This window comes from Argiope bruennichi, chromosome 4 (genome assembly GCF_947563725.1).
Source record: "Argiope bruennichi chromosome 4, qqArgBrue1.1, whole genome shotgun sequence".
NCBI lineage: Eukaryota > Metazoa > Arthropoda > Arachnida > Araneae > Araneidae > Argiope > Argiope bruennichi.
This window is the reverse complement of record NC_079154.1, coordinates 18,494,117-18,508,430: the sequence shown is the minus strand read 5'-3', so window position 1 is coordinate 18,508,430 and position 14,314 is coordinate 18,494,117. Positions and strand designations below refer to the sequence as shown.

The 14,314-nt window shown below is 29.7% G+C and overlaps 1 protein-coding gene across 1 annotated transcript; it reads left to right on the top strand.

The window, feature by feature from the left end:
- Positions 1 to 62: 62 nt before the first annotated feature.
- On the top strand, positions 63 to 14,080 carry LOC129965745 (ATP-dependent RNA helicase DDX51-like). The gene is made up of 4 exons (XM_056079897.1): positions 63 to 175; positions 7,568 to 9,607; positions 11,648 to 11,767; positions 13,938 to 14,080. Exons 1-3 carry the CDS (start codon positions 147 to 149, stop codon positions 11,763 to 11,765), a joined length of 2,187 nt encoding a protein of 728 aa, XP_055935872.1. The 5' UTR covers positions 63 to 146; the 3' UTR covers positions 11,766 to 11,767; positions 13,938 to 14,080.
- Positions 14,081 to 14,314: the final 234 nt, after the last annotated feature.

The window sequence follows — 14,314 nt, the reverse complement described above, 5'->3', positions numbered from 1 at the left end:
ATAATATTTTCTAAAACATAGCAAGAGGAATGGAATTCAGCCTTTACAGAATAAATATGAATGGGTTTTCTTCGCTGTAGCCGTGATCTCAGAATGCACGTTGTTATAGTTGCTGCAGTTTCAGAAAACAAACAACGGAAACAATCATGGCAGATAATTTATTTTTTATGCAAAGGTAACTGTAGCTTCACTTACTATTACTATTAATCCAAGTATGGTTTGAATTTTTTTTTCGTTGTCAGAATCTTAACAAATTTTTATTCTTGATTAGCGAGTTCTTCCTTCATTTACACTACTGTCGGATAAAATATCTTGTGTTTATGAGTTATTTTCAAGAAAACAAATATATAAAAGCATCGCTGTTTTTGTTTTTACATTGCATATTTTTAATGTTTATAAAAAAAAAAAAAAAAAAAAAAAAAAAAAACGTTAATGAGGTTGTCTCGGATACAGTATCCGAAGCTCGTTGGTTTTGAGGTATGATTGCATCAAATAACCTTCATATTTTGGGGTTGGTATGCATGTTAAAATCTGTTGGCAAATCAAACATCTTTTTGCTGCTTGACTTTGAAGTTAGGAGGAATTTGTGCTTGCTTAGATAACTTTCTCTTACTAATTTAACGTCTATTGCCAGATTGGAGAATTGAAATATACTATATTAACTATAATTATATTATAGAGTATGTTAACTCTGTATACAGTTCTATGAAATAGTTTCATCGATGTTGTTTTAATACGACAGTGCTCACTACTGATGTAAATGATGTTAAGAATCATGATTTTAATCATTTTTGTTGATGAATTGAAACTTTTACAAAAACCTAATTTTTTATGATTCCTATTCAATTGCAGTAAATCATCTGCTAGTAAACATATCTAAAGATGTTTTTTTCCCCTCTATATATTTGCATCATTTTTTTTTTGGCATATAGCTACTATACACAGCAAAATAAAACTCAGTAATATTTTATAGCAATTAGAATATTAAAATTATGTAAAAAATTCAAAAAGGTCAAAACAGTTTAAAATATTTCAGAATGAAGGTATCAAAGAGAAAAGTGTAAAAATGAAAATAATAATAATAATAAATAAAAATGAAAAAAAAAAGTTGAAATCAAAGAACTGTTTTGCTGATATATCTTCAATTTGGAATATTTTTCAGATGTTAAATAAATACTGATTTTTTTTAAGTGAGGCATTATTATTTATGCCAAAATTGTAGTAATTCATTGAGTCTGTAATGTAGACATTTATTTGCATCATGATTGCAATTGTTTTTAGGATGTCAAACTTTTTTTAAGAATAGAGTTAATAAATAAGCAGTCTGATTGTACAGCATTTTGTATAATTGTTTGGTTAACCAAAGTGTAAAATTTGTTGTCCTTTGAGATTTTTCTTTTGCAAGCTTGCTGGTAGTTCATTATCAGAAAAATTGTTTGAATAAATATAGATGATTTTTACAAAAAAAAAAAAAAAAAAAAAGTGCCATTGAAACTTTGAAGTTATCAGAACATTTATTAAATTACCCCTTTTTCTTAGCTATAAATTTTTGTTATGAATTGTAGCACACACACACACACACAATTCAGGATGAATACTTGATATGAAGAAAATCTTTATTTTATAAACACATACTAAACAAAATCAATCTTCAAAATTTTTAAAGATATTTATTTAATACATGCAAGGAAACATTTTTCAAACTTACCATTGTCTAGCCAAATAAAAGATTATATTATCTGTCAAATTCAGTATTCAAATTCCTATGCCTAAATAATTTATTTCATGGACATTTTCTGGAAAAATACTGTTACACTTCTAGAAAAAAAAAAATGAAAGAATTTTTGTTGAGATGAAAAAAATGGAAAGCAAACACAACAAATGATTAAATTCTTAGGTTTTGATGAGGTAATTTTTTTTTTCACAGTCTTATCTATATCTATCTATACTTATATAAAGCTCAATGTGTGTGTGTGTTGGCGCTCTACAGGCCAGACCGTTTGACCTACAGCTATCAAATTTGGTACATGTATACCTTGGAGGTTGGCATGTGCACTTGGGGTCACTTTTTTTGAATTTTTAATTAATAATTAAAAACTAACTTTCCCGCCAAAAAAATCATTTTATTTTTCCCACTACCAAATGAGAAAGGCTTCAGTTTTCTTTCCCCACACTAATGAGGCTAGGGTTAACATTTTTCGGCCGATTATTTCAAACGATTCTGTTTATTTTCTTCAGGTTTGATGCATTTAAAGTTAAACTTGTTAATTAATCGATCTTTGAGATTCATTCTGAAGTACTTTTGAATTAAAATAAAACAGAATTAAGGGAATTAAAAATTTCTAATCTACATAGCGTTACCCTAACTGGCGTAGAAAATTCTCGCATTTGTGTTACCATAATTGGCATTGAAAATTCACGCATGCGCATTGTGTTCTGATTGTTGAGAATGGATACGGACTTGGGTTTGAAGGCTTAATATGTTTTCGACAGATTATTTCAAACGATTCTGCTTATTTTTTTTAGTGTTTGATGCATTTAAAGCTAAACATTGTTAATTAATTGATCTGTTCATGATGAATCTGAGAAAATTTTGTTGAAAACTTCTTGAGATATTATATAAATAAAGAAAAATATTCTTTAGTATCCGTAAGGTTTAAATACTCAGCGACTCTGTTTTCAGTACTCATATTTTTTTTAAAAATGCTTCGTTTCAGTAAAAAAAAAAAAAAAAAAAAAAATTATATTTATTACAGTTTAATCATTTTCACTTTAATTTAAAGCATAAATTCTACGGGAGCTAATAGAAAATTATAGAGATACATATTACGTTATGGCTGAAGGCCTTTATAATATTATGAGGGAATTATATGACTATTGAAATTTGAAGTTTTAAAATACTTTAATGAAGAAGCAATTAAAATGGGAGTTCTATGAAATATTTACTTATTAAAATTTTAACGTGCATTAAGAGTGGCGAACCGGCTGGTCACCAAAGGCGGCTAGTATAGTAATACAGTTTTTTAACTGTAATGTAATGGACAATAAAAAGACTTTTAAATTTGAGACACAGGAGAAGAAGTGAAAGAACAAACGTTCCTGATATTTGGTCCGAAAAGGAGTACTCCGCTCTGAATTTCGATCCATGTGTGGATTACAGAAATGATGCTTTGGTTTCAATAGAAACAATGTCTATAGTCTGTCCATATTGTTCAACTTTAGGAACAGCTTTGATAAACAGCCATTTTCGTCAAAAAAATAATTTATCGCCAAATCTTAGCGAAATGGCTGAATGTGGTGAGAACGGCAGCAATAGGGTAACGGTAGCAAAAGCGCCACCGAAAAATGACCAACCTCGCAAGGCGCAAAATGACTGTATATCAAAGCTTAGCCCTAAATATTTCTGAATGTGTGCTGTAAAAAATGGTTTTGTAGTTATTTTTTATAATTTCTAAATATCTTTTTGATCCCGCATAACATGCCCATGTCATATCGGGTAGAGGCTAGACTAAAGTCTAAAGCTAATTTTCCCTCTTAGATGTTATACCACTGGCAACGCTGTGCGGGTACTGCTAGTAAATATATATATACAAGTATTGCTCGTTTAAAAATATAAGATAACAGCATAAAAGAATGATTAATGTTAATTTTTTTTCTTACAAATATTTCAATTATATGTTATTCTAAATAATGAGCAATCAGATATTTTGAGTTAGAATTTTTACTGTCTTTCTCAATTTAAATAAATAATTTTTAAAAAACTATTAAGATCCAGTTTAAAATCAGTCACAAATGCATTTAAACTTGTATTACTTTTTGAAGCAGGTAGTTAAAAGAAAACATTCACTCCCATACAAGAACTAAAATGAAGGAAATTCACCCCTTTGCTTTCTCATAATAATCAACAAAATAATAGAGTCCAAAGAAATAAATAACTGCAAATATATTTTTCTTGGATTTTGGTCTGTATTTCCAAAATATTATAAGTTGCTTGTGAAAGAAGATAATTTCAAACAAGATAGTTTACAATTCTATTGTTCATTAGGAAGCTTTACTTTATTGACTGAAGAACTCAAGAAAAATCATTGACTTTTTTTATAAAAAAAAGTCTTCCTGTGACTATTAATATCCTTTTCAAACAATATGGCTTCCTTTGAAAAAATAAATGCAATAAAAAGATCTTCTAATTTGGCGTAAGAAATTTGGCGGAATTCTGCATTATTTGGCGATTTTTCGCTTGTGCCCATCTAACGGAAAAGTACCCTATTGGCAAATTTTGTTATTGATTATTATTATATTGATTTAAAATTATATCTCTATTAATAATAATGGAGAATGTTCTATGTCTACAGTTTATGAAAAAAAAATTTTTTTAATTGGAAATGAGCAACTTGGAGCAATTTAAAAGAATTTTAATAAATTAAATATTTAACTAAATTCTGGCATATTTTTGTAATTGTAATGTATTCTTGTAATAATCATACAAGTTTTTACACCATTTTTAAAGCTTCAGTTTTTTTTGAATGCCGATTAAGTTATTCTGTATTTTTTTTTTCTGAATTTTTACTTTTTGCTTTTGTGCAAAATTTTTATCAATACATTTCATTGCTGGAATGGAAGTAAAACTATTTTCATTATTTATCTAAATATTTAATCGTGATTTTATTTTTCCACTGTTGAAAACTTAGGGAAAAAGATCCTGATTATTACATTCTTAGTTTATATGTGGAATTGAAAAATAAAATCTCATTGCTAAAGATTAAGTGCAATTAAAAGATAAATTATATGGATTATTATGTTTTTTTATATGATTATGATGTCATTGGACTCGACTCCATAAGGAATGTTCATGTGCATAATTAACTGACAGGTGTAAGGCTAAGAAAAGCTTTAATGTCTACCAAAATTTGATTTTAGTAAATATATCCATATCATTTTAATAAATATAGTCACACAGTATAATAATATTTGATAATTTCGAATATATTATGCATCTGATACATTATTATAGTGATAAAGTTTCAGCTTTTGGGCTAGAATGCTCCAGATTCGAAACCTAATTTCACTAAAGATCTGTTGTGTATGTAGGGCTGGTATATGTTAAATCTAATGTCTTTCTATTGGTGTATTGTACAAGCTTGAAGAAGGGAATGCCAGTTCAGGTATTGTTCTCATCTTCTGACTGGGATTCAAAATCTTGAGGTTCACCTCAAAAAAGCCCTCATGTTGCTTTCAGATAGGATGTTAATATAACTAAACTGCTATCAAATTAAACGGTTTTCACCTGAAGACGTCCCTTTCCTCCTTCATAGGATTTTTTAAATTAAATTTTTGAATTCCATAGATAAAATTACACTTTTCATGCCATGTAAAATTAGTGATTGTAATATTTTAATGATGTGAGATGCTGTTTTTACAGTAATGAAGACACTGCAATAAGACATGATAATGCTAATATTTATTCTTATTTAAAAATATTTAAAGTAGGAATGTAGCAATTCTAGTCTCTGGTTCAATGCCTTATTTAATTAGAAACATCAGCAATTCTTGCTTCATGTTAAACCTGCATTATAGTGTGGCATGTTTAAACCAGTTTGTTATCCTCATTATATGCATGTATGGTTAAAATTGCATTCTGAATTCTTGAGTTGATCAAAAAATTAATTAGAAATAATCTAATAAAATAGTGGCAAAAAGAGAGAAGCCTTCTATTTCTTTCTGCAAGATGCCGTAAATTGATATTAATTAAAAGATTTTGAATGAATGTACCCTCTTTTTCAGGCATCACCTTCATTTTTTTTAATTGAGTGAACTGTGTTCTAAATAAAAAGATGTATTACTTTTCTTATGAGTTTCAATGAATATTCAGAAGTTATATTTAAATACACTGGCTTCCAAAAGTCAAACGTACAACTTGTCTTTTATGTCTAATTTGAGAATTAACGTACAAAGAAACAAGACATTTGTAGAAAATGTGGAACTATATATTTCTTTAATGAATGCTATATAGAAATTTTCTCAAGTTCTGTACAAACATGATTTACAACAAAAAATGCTCGATTGGCAAAGAACTATTTTTGGAAAAAAACATTACATGAAAGTTTTATGCGGAAACATTACAAAACAGGTTTCTAATAAGAAATATGTATATTTCTGACTGCAATGCATTGACCGCATTGATTTTCCATCCTGAGAATTAAGTTGTCGGACACTGAAATGGGAACCGAAGACAAGATGCGGAGTAATCCTTGTTCTAACTCCTCTAACGACCTTGAAGGAGGACTTAAAGGAACAATCTATCTTCTAAGGTAGTCCCAAAGATGCTCTATCAGAACCAGGTCTGGGGATCGAGCTGGCCATTCCATGATTTTCAAAATAGTCTTCAATAAGCCTAGTTCCATGCGGTCAAGCATTATTGTCCATCTGAAGAAAATCATTACCAACAACAGCAACAGCATATGGACGGACATATGAATCAAGGATCTCGTCTCAGTATCTCACAAAGTATCTCAATATTCAAAGTTTCTCCATGAAATTAATACAGGTCAGTGTGGTCACCGAGAGAGATCTCTGTCCAAACTATTCTTCCACAACTTCTGTAGCTGTGATTTTCAACAGTGTTGGATTAATTGTATCTGGTGTGTTGTTCCCTCCAGATTATCTGATGAACTTAATCATTCTTCCGTGTGAACTTGGACTCGTCTGTGAAGAGTTCGTAAGCCTATTGCTGACTAGTCTAGGAGACGTGTTCTTTTAACCAACGTAAACGGGGTCCTCTGTGCCCCGTTTACGTTGCAAGGGGGAGGCACATAACTATTCATCTTGCATACAGACCTGTATTCTGAAGGTGTCTTTCCACTGTATTTGCTAAGATTCTTGTCCCTGTTGCCATAAAATGATTTGCCATGAGCTGGGACACTGTAATATTTCTTCTCCTTCGGGTCGAAAGAGCTAAATAGTGGCATCCCTCAAGTGTTGTGACTCATGGTCATTTTGAAACAAGTCTTCTAGACACAGAATTCTCGGATTGAAACTGATCTTATAATCGGATTGAAACTGATCTCAATATTATGCGTTACATTGAGACGCCTAGCTGCATCGGCTTGTGGCAGCCCTATTTTCACCCATCCAACTGCTTGCCATCTTAACGATTTGGACTAACAATCTTCTCTAGACATTTCTAGACCCTTCTGTGAATGAAAATGACAATAACCATTGAAGATTAACAATCTTGCACAAAACTTACACATGAAATTACGATTAGATTTTCGAACATTTTCTCTCAGTATTAAATTCTTTAAAAGTGATAGCAATTGTTTTTGCATAAGTTTTTAAAAAATTCGTTAGTATCATGTATATAAACGATGAATTTTAATGTTAATGCCATTTTTAATGATGAGCTTAGAAAAACATGCTGTACTTTAACTTTTGAAGGCCACTGTACAAATTTAAGAATATGCGTAAGTATAATTTTTGGAATGAATTGAATTTGTTTTAAAAATTGACTTATGAAAATTATATAGATTGTTGTATTATTTATTTATATATATATATTCAATTTTTGTAGATATTTAGGCAGTGATGATGAAGATTCTGTTGATTTCTCTGAGAATATTGAAAAAGCAGAGAACCTAAATACTTCTAAAGAAAAACGCTATGAATCCAAACAAGAAAAGGCGCATTTATCTGAGACAACTGGTGAAGAAATTCAGAACCATTTAATTAGTTATACAGAGAATGATATACAGTATTTAAATGAAAGCAATAAGAAAACTTTTCAAATTCCTTCTTCAGAAGAAGAGAATAAACCAAGTAATGAAAAGAAAAGTAAAAAATCACCTAAAAAAAGCTCAGAGGAACCTAAACAAAAGAAACTACGTTTATCTGAGACAGTCGGTAAAGAAATTCAGAACCATTTAATTAGTAATACAGAAAATAGTAAACAATATTTAAATGAAAGTAAGCAGGAAACTCTCCAAATTCCATTCTCAGAAGAAAAGAATAAAACAAGTAACGAAAAGAAAAGTAAAAAATTATCTAAAAAAAATTCAGATGACTCAAACACTTTAAAAGAAAATAGTAAATCAAAAGAAGATAAAAGACCAGACTCTCAAAATGAGACAGAGAACAATAATGAAGCTTTTTGCACAATAGGCCAAATAAAAGATAGGAATATTGAAAAAATCAAACCTGTTTTACCAAAATGGTTAAGTAATCCTACAATCATAGGGATTGATTTGGATGAATGTAAAATTCCTGTTTCAGACGTTCCATATTTAGATGATGTCTCAAAAAAGAATTTGCAAGAAGCTGGAATTAGTTATTTGTTTCCAGTTCAGTCTGCAGTTATACCATGGTTACTTCAAAATGATCAGCACTGCTTATCCAAACGTCCATCTGATTTATGTGTTTCTGCTCCTACAGGAAGTGGCAAAACTCTGGCATTTGTTTTGCCTATTGTACAATCTTTAAAAAGTAGGACCGTAACAGCTGTGAGAGCATTAGTAGTTCTTCCTGTTGGTGAATTAGCCATTCAGGTTTACAAAGTATTTGAAATGTTTGTTCGAGATACGGATCTTAAAGTTGTTCTCCTCACAGGTCAGAAATCATTTGCTGCAGAGCAGAATGCTGTAGTAAGACAAGGAATCAGAAAGACTGTTAGTCTTGTTGACATAATAGTCACTACACCTGGCAGAATACTTGATCATATTTCTAGAACGAAAGGATTTTCTCTTGAACATTTAAGATTTCTTGTAATTGATGAAGCAGACCGAATGATGGACGACATACAAAAAGGATGGTTGAAACAAATAGAGAGTGCTGTATATAGAGATTGCAGTTCACATAATTGTCTATGTTACTCAGTTGGAGGAGAAAGAATACCATTTATGCCATCAACTGCATGTCATTACGGGTACATCAATGAACCTTTACAGAAATTACTTTACTCAGCAACACTTTCTCACGATCCTGAAAAACTCCATACACTCTCTTTGTATAAACCAAAATTGTTCACCACTGAAGCCAAGTCAGAAGGATGGATTGGTAAATGCTCTATCCCAGAAAACTTAACTCTGTATTATACTGTTTGTAAAAGTGATACCAAGCCATTAGTTCTTTGCCATTTTATTAAGAAAAACCAATTCAAAAAAGTTCTTTGTTTTATGGATAGTATAGAACGAGCACAACGTTTGCATTACATCTTAGAAGAAATGGGTATCCTTCGAGTACGTGAAATATCTTCAGTCAACAGACCTGTACAGCGTAAAATAATTCTAGAACAATTCAGTGCTGGTAAGCTGGATCTTTTAGTTTGTTCAGATTTAGTGGCTCGAGGAATAGATATTGAAGATGTGGATTGTGTCATTTCCTATGATGTTCCTCTTCATGTTAAAAGGTATGTACATAGAATTGGAAGGACAGCTAGGGCAGGAAAGAAGGGTACAGCATTGACATTACTTACTGAAGTTGAAAGTTCATCCTTTAAAAAGATGTTAAAATCTGCTGGGATGCCTGTACCAATGCATATAGACGTTGCTAACGAAGATTTAGAAGTGTATGTTGAATCATTTAAAAATGCACTTACAATTGCTGATTCAAAAATCCGGTAAGTTTTGGTTTGTTATAAGTTTCTTTTTCTTTTTATTTCTTTTCTTTTTTTTTTCTTTTTTCCTGCTGATACTTGTAGACTGAACGGAACAATAATTAGTAATCTTTAGATATTCAACCTAATATATATTAAAAATATGGTAAACAAATTAAATCAATTTTAGATTCATCATAGCTTTACTGTAATAATCTTTCTTCAAGATGATTGTTTCCAGATACAAATCTATTCTCAAAAACAACCTTGCAAAAAATAATTTTATAAAGAAAATTATTGGCACCTCTTCCTGGGATATTGACGTCTCTTTTATTTTAGTTTATTTTTAGAGTTCAAAAAATGAATTATAGGAAAGAAAATTACCATGGAAATAATTTAGGATATTAAATTCATATGCTTTTTTGATTTTTATTTTAGCATATTCAGGAAAACAAAAATTCTGAATATAGAAAAGCTTTTGAACCAAAATGCTATTAACCATGAAGCAATTGGACAAAATATATATATATATATATATATATATATAAATTTACTTTTATTTACTAAATATATCATTGATTTCCACTATATAAGCACATTAGACAAATTAATTCACTATTCATTATTATTAGGGATGTTCTTAGATCCTTTGGAAGACTTTTCTAGGGGAGTCATTGCATATACATTGGGCCGCGGCGGTCTGATGGTAAGGTCTCGGCTCGTGAGCCGTAGGATTTCAGGCTTGAGACCCAATTCCACCGAAGAACCGTCGGGTCTGTTACACGTTAAATCCGTCAGGCCATATGTCCTCCCGCTAGTGTGGTGTGGAGAGGGGGGGGGGTGCCAGCTCAAGTGCCGTCCTCGTCATCTGATCGCGGTTCAAAATTACGAGGTCCGTTCCCAAAATAACCCTAGTGTTGCTTTACAACGGGACGTTAATATAACTAAGCTAAATTGCATATACAAAAGTTTAAAAAATAATTTTTAAGCTCTTTTTCTATCTTGAAAACATAGAGATGGATTTTTTTTTTACATTGTCTCGGCAATTGTCGATTACCTTTTTAGCTCTCTTTCTTTTTAGTAGTAAACATTTCCTTCTAAAAAAAATTGTTCTTCTCAGTTAATTTTTTCATTCTTTTTAATTCATTTTTTCTTTCATAAGAGTGGGAACCCTGCAAGGACTTAAACTGTATACAATGAGATAACATCCACTTTCATACATGTCTCATGAAATGATTTCTACTAAGCTGAAATGCAATTTTCTTTGTAAATACAGTGCACTCCCAAGTATCCGGCGTAGTTTCCTTTTATCGTAAATAAATGAAGAAGACAAGGTGTTGCATTGGCTACTTTGCCAAGACATTGGAATCGGGCCTCTGCTACGTTCTCCCTACGTGTCTTGTGCAAAATACAATTGTGACAGGAAAAGAGCAGCGTTCTGCTCGTTGTTCATTGTTCCGTCAAGTGTGTAACGGACCTCAGTTGTTGCCGCTGTTCCTTATTATAACTACACAGTACGTACAGTAAACATATATAAACTTTTAGAATGGAGCCTTATATTTTAACTCGATACGTTATCGGCAACTGATTCTATGATTCACCTTGCCGCAGTCGCTTTCACATTCTATATGGCTTGAAATAAATTGAGGGCTTAATACTCAATAAGAACTGAGAAAATATGTATTTTAACAGTGAATTTTGGTATTAAAACTGTCTTCTGGTATTGGTACGCAAAGAATTGAGTTCATTTGTTCAACAGTTTATAACCTTTAACTTACATTTCCTCTAATAAATTTTTGAAACATGCATTGTATTATATAAATATATATAAAACATATTAAAACTGTCTTCTGGTATTGGTGCGCAAAGAATTGAGTTCATATAACGCCTCTCTATCCAGCTTTTTTGTTATCCGGCTTGCCTTTCTGCACATAGGCCGGATACTCAGAATACTGTATATAGTACTATAATATACAATTATAATGGTTTTGTTGATTTTTTTTTCCCATTTACTATTGAGTAAGTAAAATATATTTTTCTAAATTTCTGTCTACTTCTATTCAGGAAATTAAAAGCAAATGCCAAAAATTATTCAAAAGTGAACAAGGAAGGAAATATTCAGAAGAAATTGCAACTACAGAAGTCCTTAAAGAATTCTTCAAGTCCAAAAACTACTACATAAAAGTAAGATAATTCCCCTATTCAAAATTCTTAAAATGAATAGTCAACATTTTAAGATAAAAGTTTTTATTTTCATATACTTTTGGAATAAATTATAATTTAGAGGTTTACATATTTAAGGTTTTGTCATTGAAAAATATTGCCATATACTTAACAAAAGTAATCACAAGTACTTATTTTATGAACTGACATTATTAAAACATTTGCTGTATTTAATGCAAAATATAATATAATGCTAATACCACAACATCTGATAATAGCTGAACCACAGTAACTTTAACTTATACAATAAAGATGAATGTGCATGTATTCGCTTTCTGCAGGACTGACCATTAGACATAGAATTACAAATTACTCAGATATTCTTTGGGACTTGAAAATGAAGACCTTGGTGCAGTTTTAAAATTATTTTAATTCATTAAAAACTAAGTGAAATTTTGACATTTTCTCAAAATGTTGCATAGCTTCCCAAGATAGAGCATTGCAAAAACGGATTTTTCACTATTTTAAAAATCTATCTTTTTATGATATTAATTTAATAATTATGCAGACTTAAAAAAAAATATTTTTTATCTAATTTCCTATTATGAATTACAATTGTTGCTTTGAAATTCAAACAGTTTTCATTGTTTCAACCAATATTTTATTCTGTTATTTTCTTTTCATTGGCAAAAGCTATTTGTTAAAGAATGTGTTTAATATCCCTGTAATTTGCATTACAATTAAGGAATTGAAGTTACAGTACAGCAGAAGCTAGGAGAAAAATGAACGGAACAATTAAGTTTTTAAGTGCTATGATATCATGGGTCATGACTATTAAAATGATTAATATAAACAATGGATAAAACAGGTGTTTATTTAATAAGTTAATATGCCTTTAATTTGATGCATAGAAATATTTTCTGAAGGGAATTATTAGTATTTATGCATAAAAGATTTACTCGAAAGTAAGCAGAACCAAAATTTCTAATAAACTAGTTAATCACGAAAGATACCAAATGTAAAATAAAAATAAAATTTAACTTTCATGTACATCTCATGCGCATGTTAAAATTTAACTTTGACAAGACTAAATTAAAAGATAAAGTAAACTCTCACTATCAATTAAACTCAATTTTTAGCATGTCTTTGTAATATAAGGATAAATATGAAATATATTTTCTAGAAAAATGAGTGCAACAAAAAGTTTTCTGTGATTTGTTTAAGTATCTATATGATTAAATCAATAATTCTGAATTATTTAAGGCACACATGGTTTATGGATAAAGGATAACCATTTTAATTGGAGCTTAACAGCCAATTTCTAAACAGTTAGTATTAGTTACAGACATCTAATAATAAAAATTGTCTAAGTGAAGTAAATGTAGTTTTAGTGAAGTAAATACTTTATGTAGTTTCAGACATTACATGTTCTGATGCATTATGCATTTTAAATTTTTATATAAATCTTCAGTCTTATACCATATTTAATGAAATGTCCTTGAGATACTAGCATTTGAAATAAAAAAAGTTAAATTCCTTTGCAACTAAAATTTTGTTAAGTTATGAAAATGTGAATATGTTTTATAAAAATGCATGACTTTTGACCACTCCATTGACCATCTTGATGCCCAATCAACACTTGAAGCTTTCCCAAGGCTGATTAGCTTAAAAGTGAAATTGTTATAAAATAAAAATATTCAAAGTTTCGTAACTCAATCATATTTGATTCACAAAAGATTGAAATATTTTTTTAAATTTAAAATTTAGAGTGTCAGTAATATTTTATTGAATATGATTCATAAGACCAGACTATAAAATTTACACTTCATATGACTTGTTGCTCAAAATATTTAATTGAAAATTTTAATGATCTTTAATGTCAGTGAATTGATTGGTTATCAATGGTAATTAATACTTAATGTAATAACATCAAATTTGTCAAAAATCCATTGATAATTAGATATAAATTAAAAATATATATAACTATATATTTCAGCAACAGAAAAATTTTAATAGTTTCTTATTCACATGACTTCTATTTGTTATTTTACTCAATTTTTTTGTGCTTGTGTCCTCAGAAATTAGAATTATCAAGTCTAGGAGAATTTAACATTGACGGAAAGAAAATTTGAAATGAAATTGTTTTAATTATTTGCTGAGATTATTAGATTTGTTTTTCTTTTCTTTCTAGATTTCGTTTGGAAACCAAAAGAATGCATCTGACAAATGCATGTACAGAATTCAAAATATTCTTATTCTGTAAATAAAAAGGACTAAGATTTGTGCAGTTTTTATGCAGCAATTCAAATATTTTTTGTCAATAAAATATTTTGGTATTTATATTATTTATTCTCTTTTTTAAATTGGTAATAGTAAATGACAAGGAATTATTTACTACAATGATAATAATGATATTATAAAAATACATACATTGTTAATATTTTTATTAGACTTGACATTTAGATGATACTGAAGTAAAAATATCCCCCCCCCCCCAGCAGTATGACATTTTCTATATGATATCAAAAGGGAGTAAGTATAATTTAAGAAGTATAAATTTAATTGATT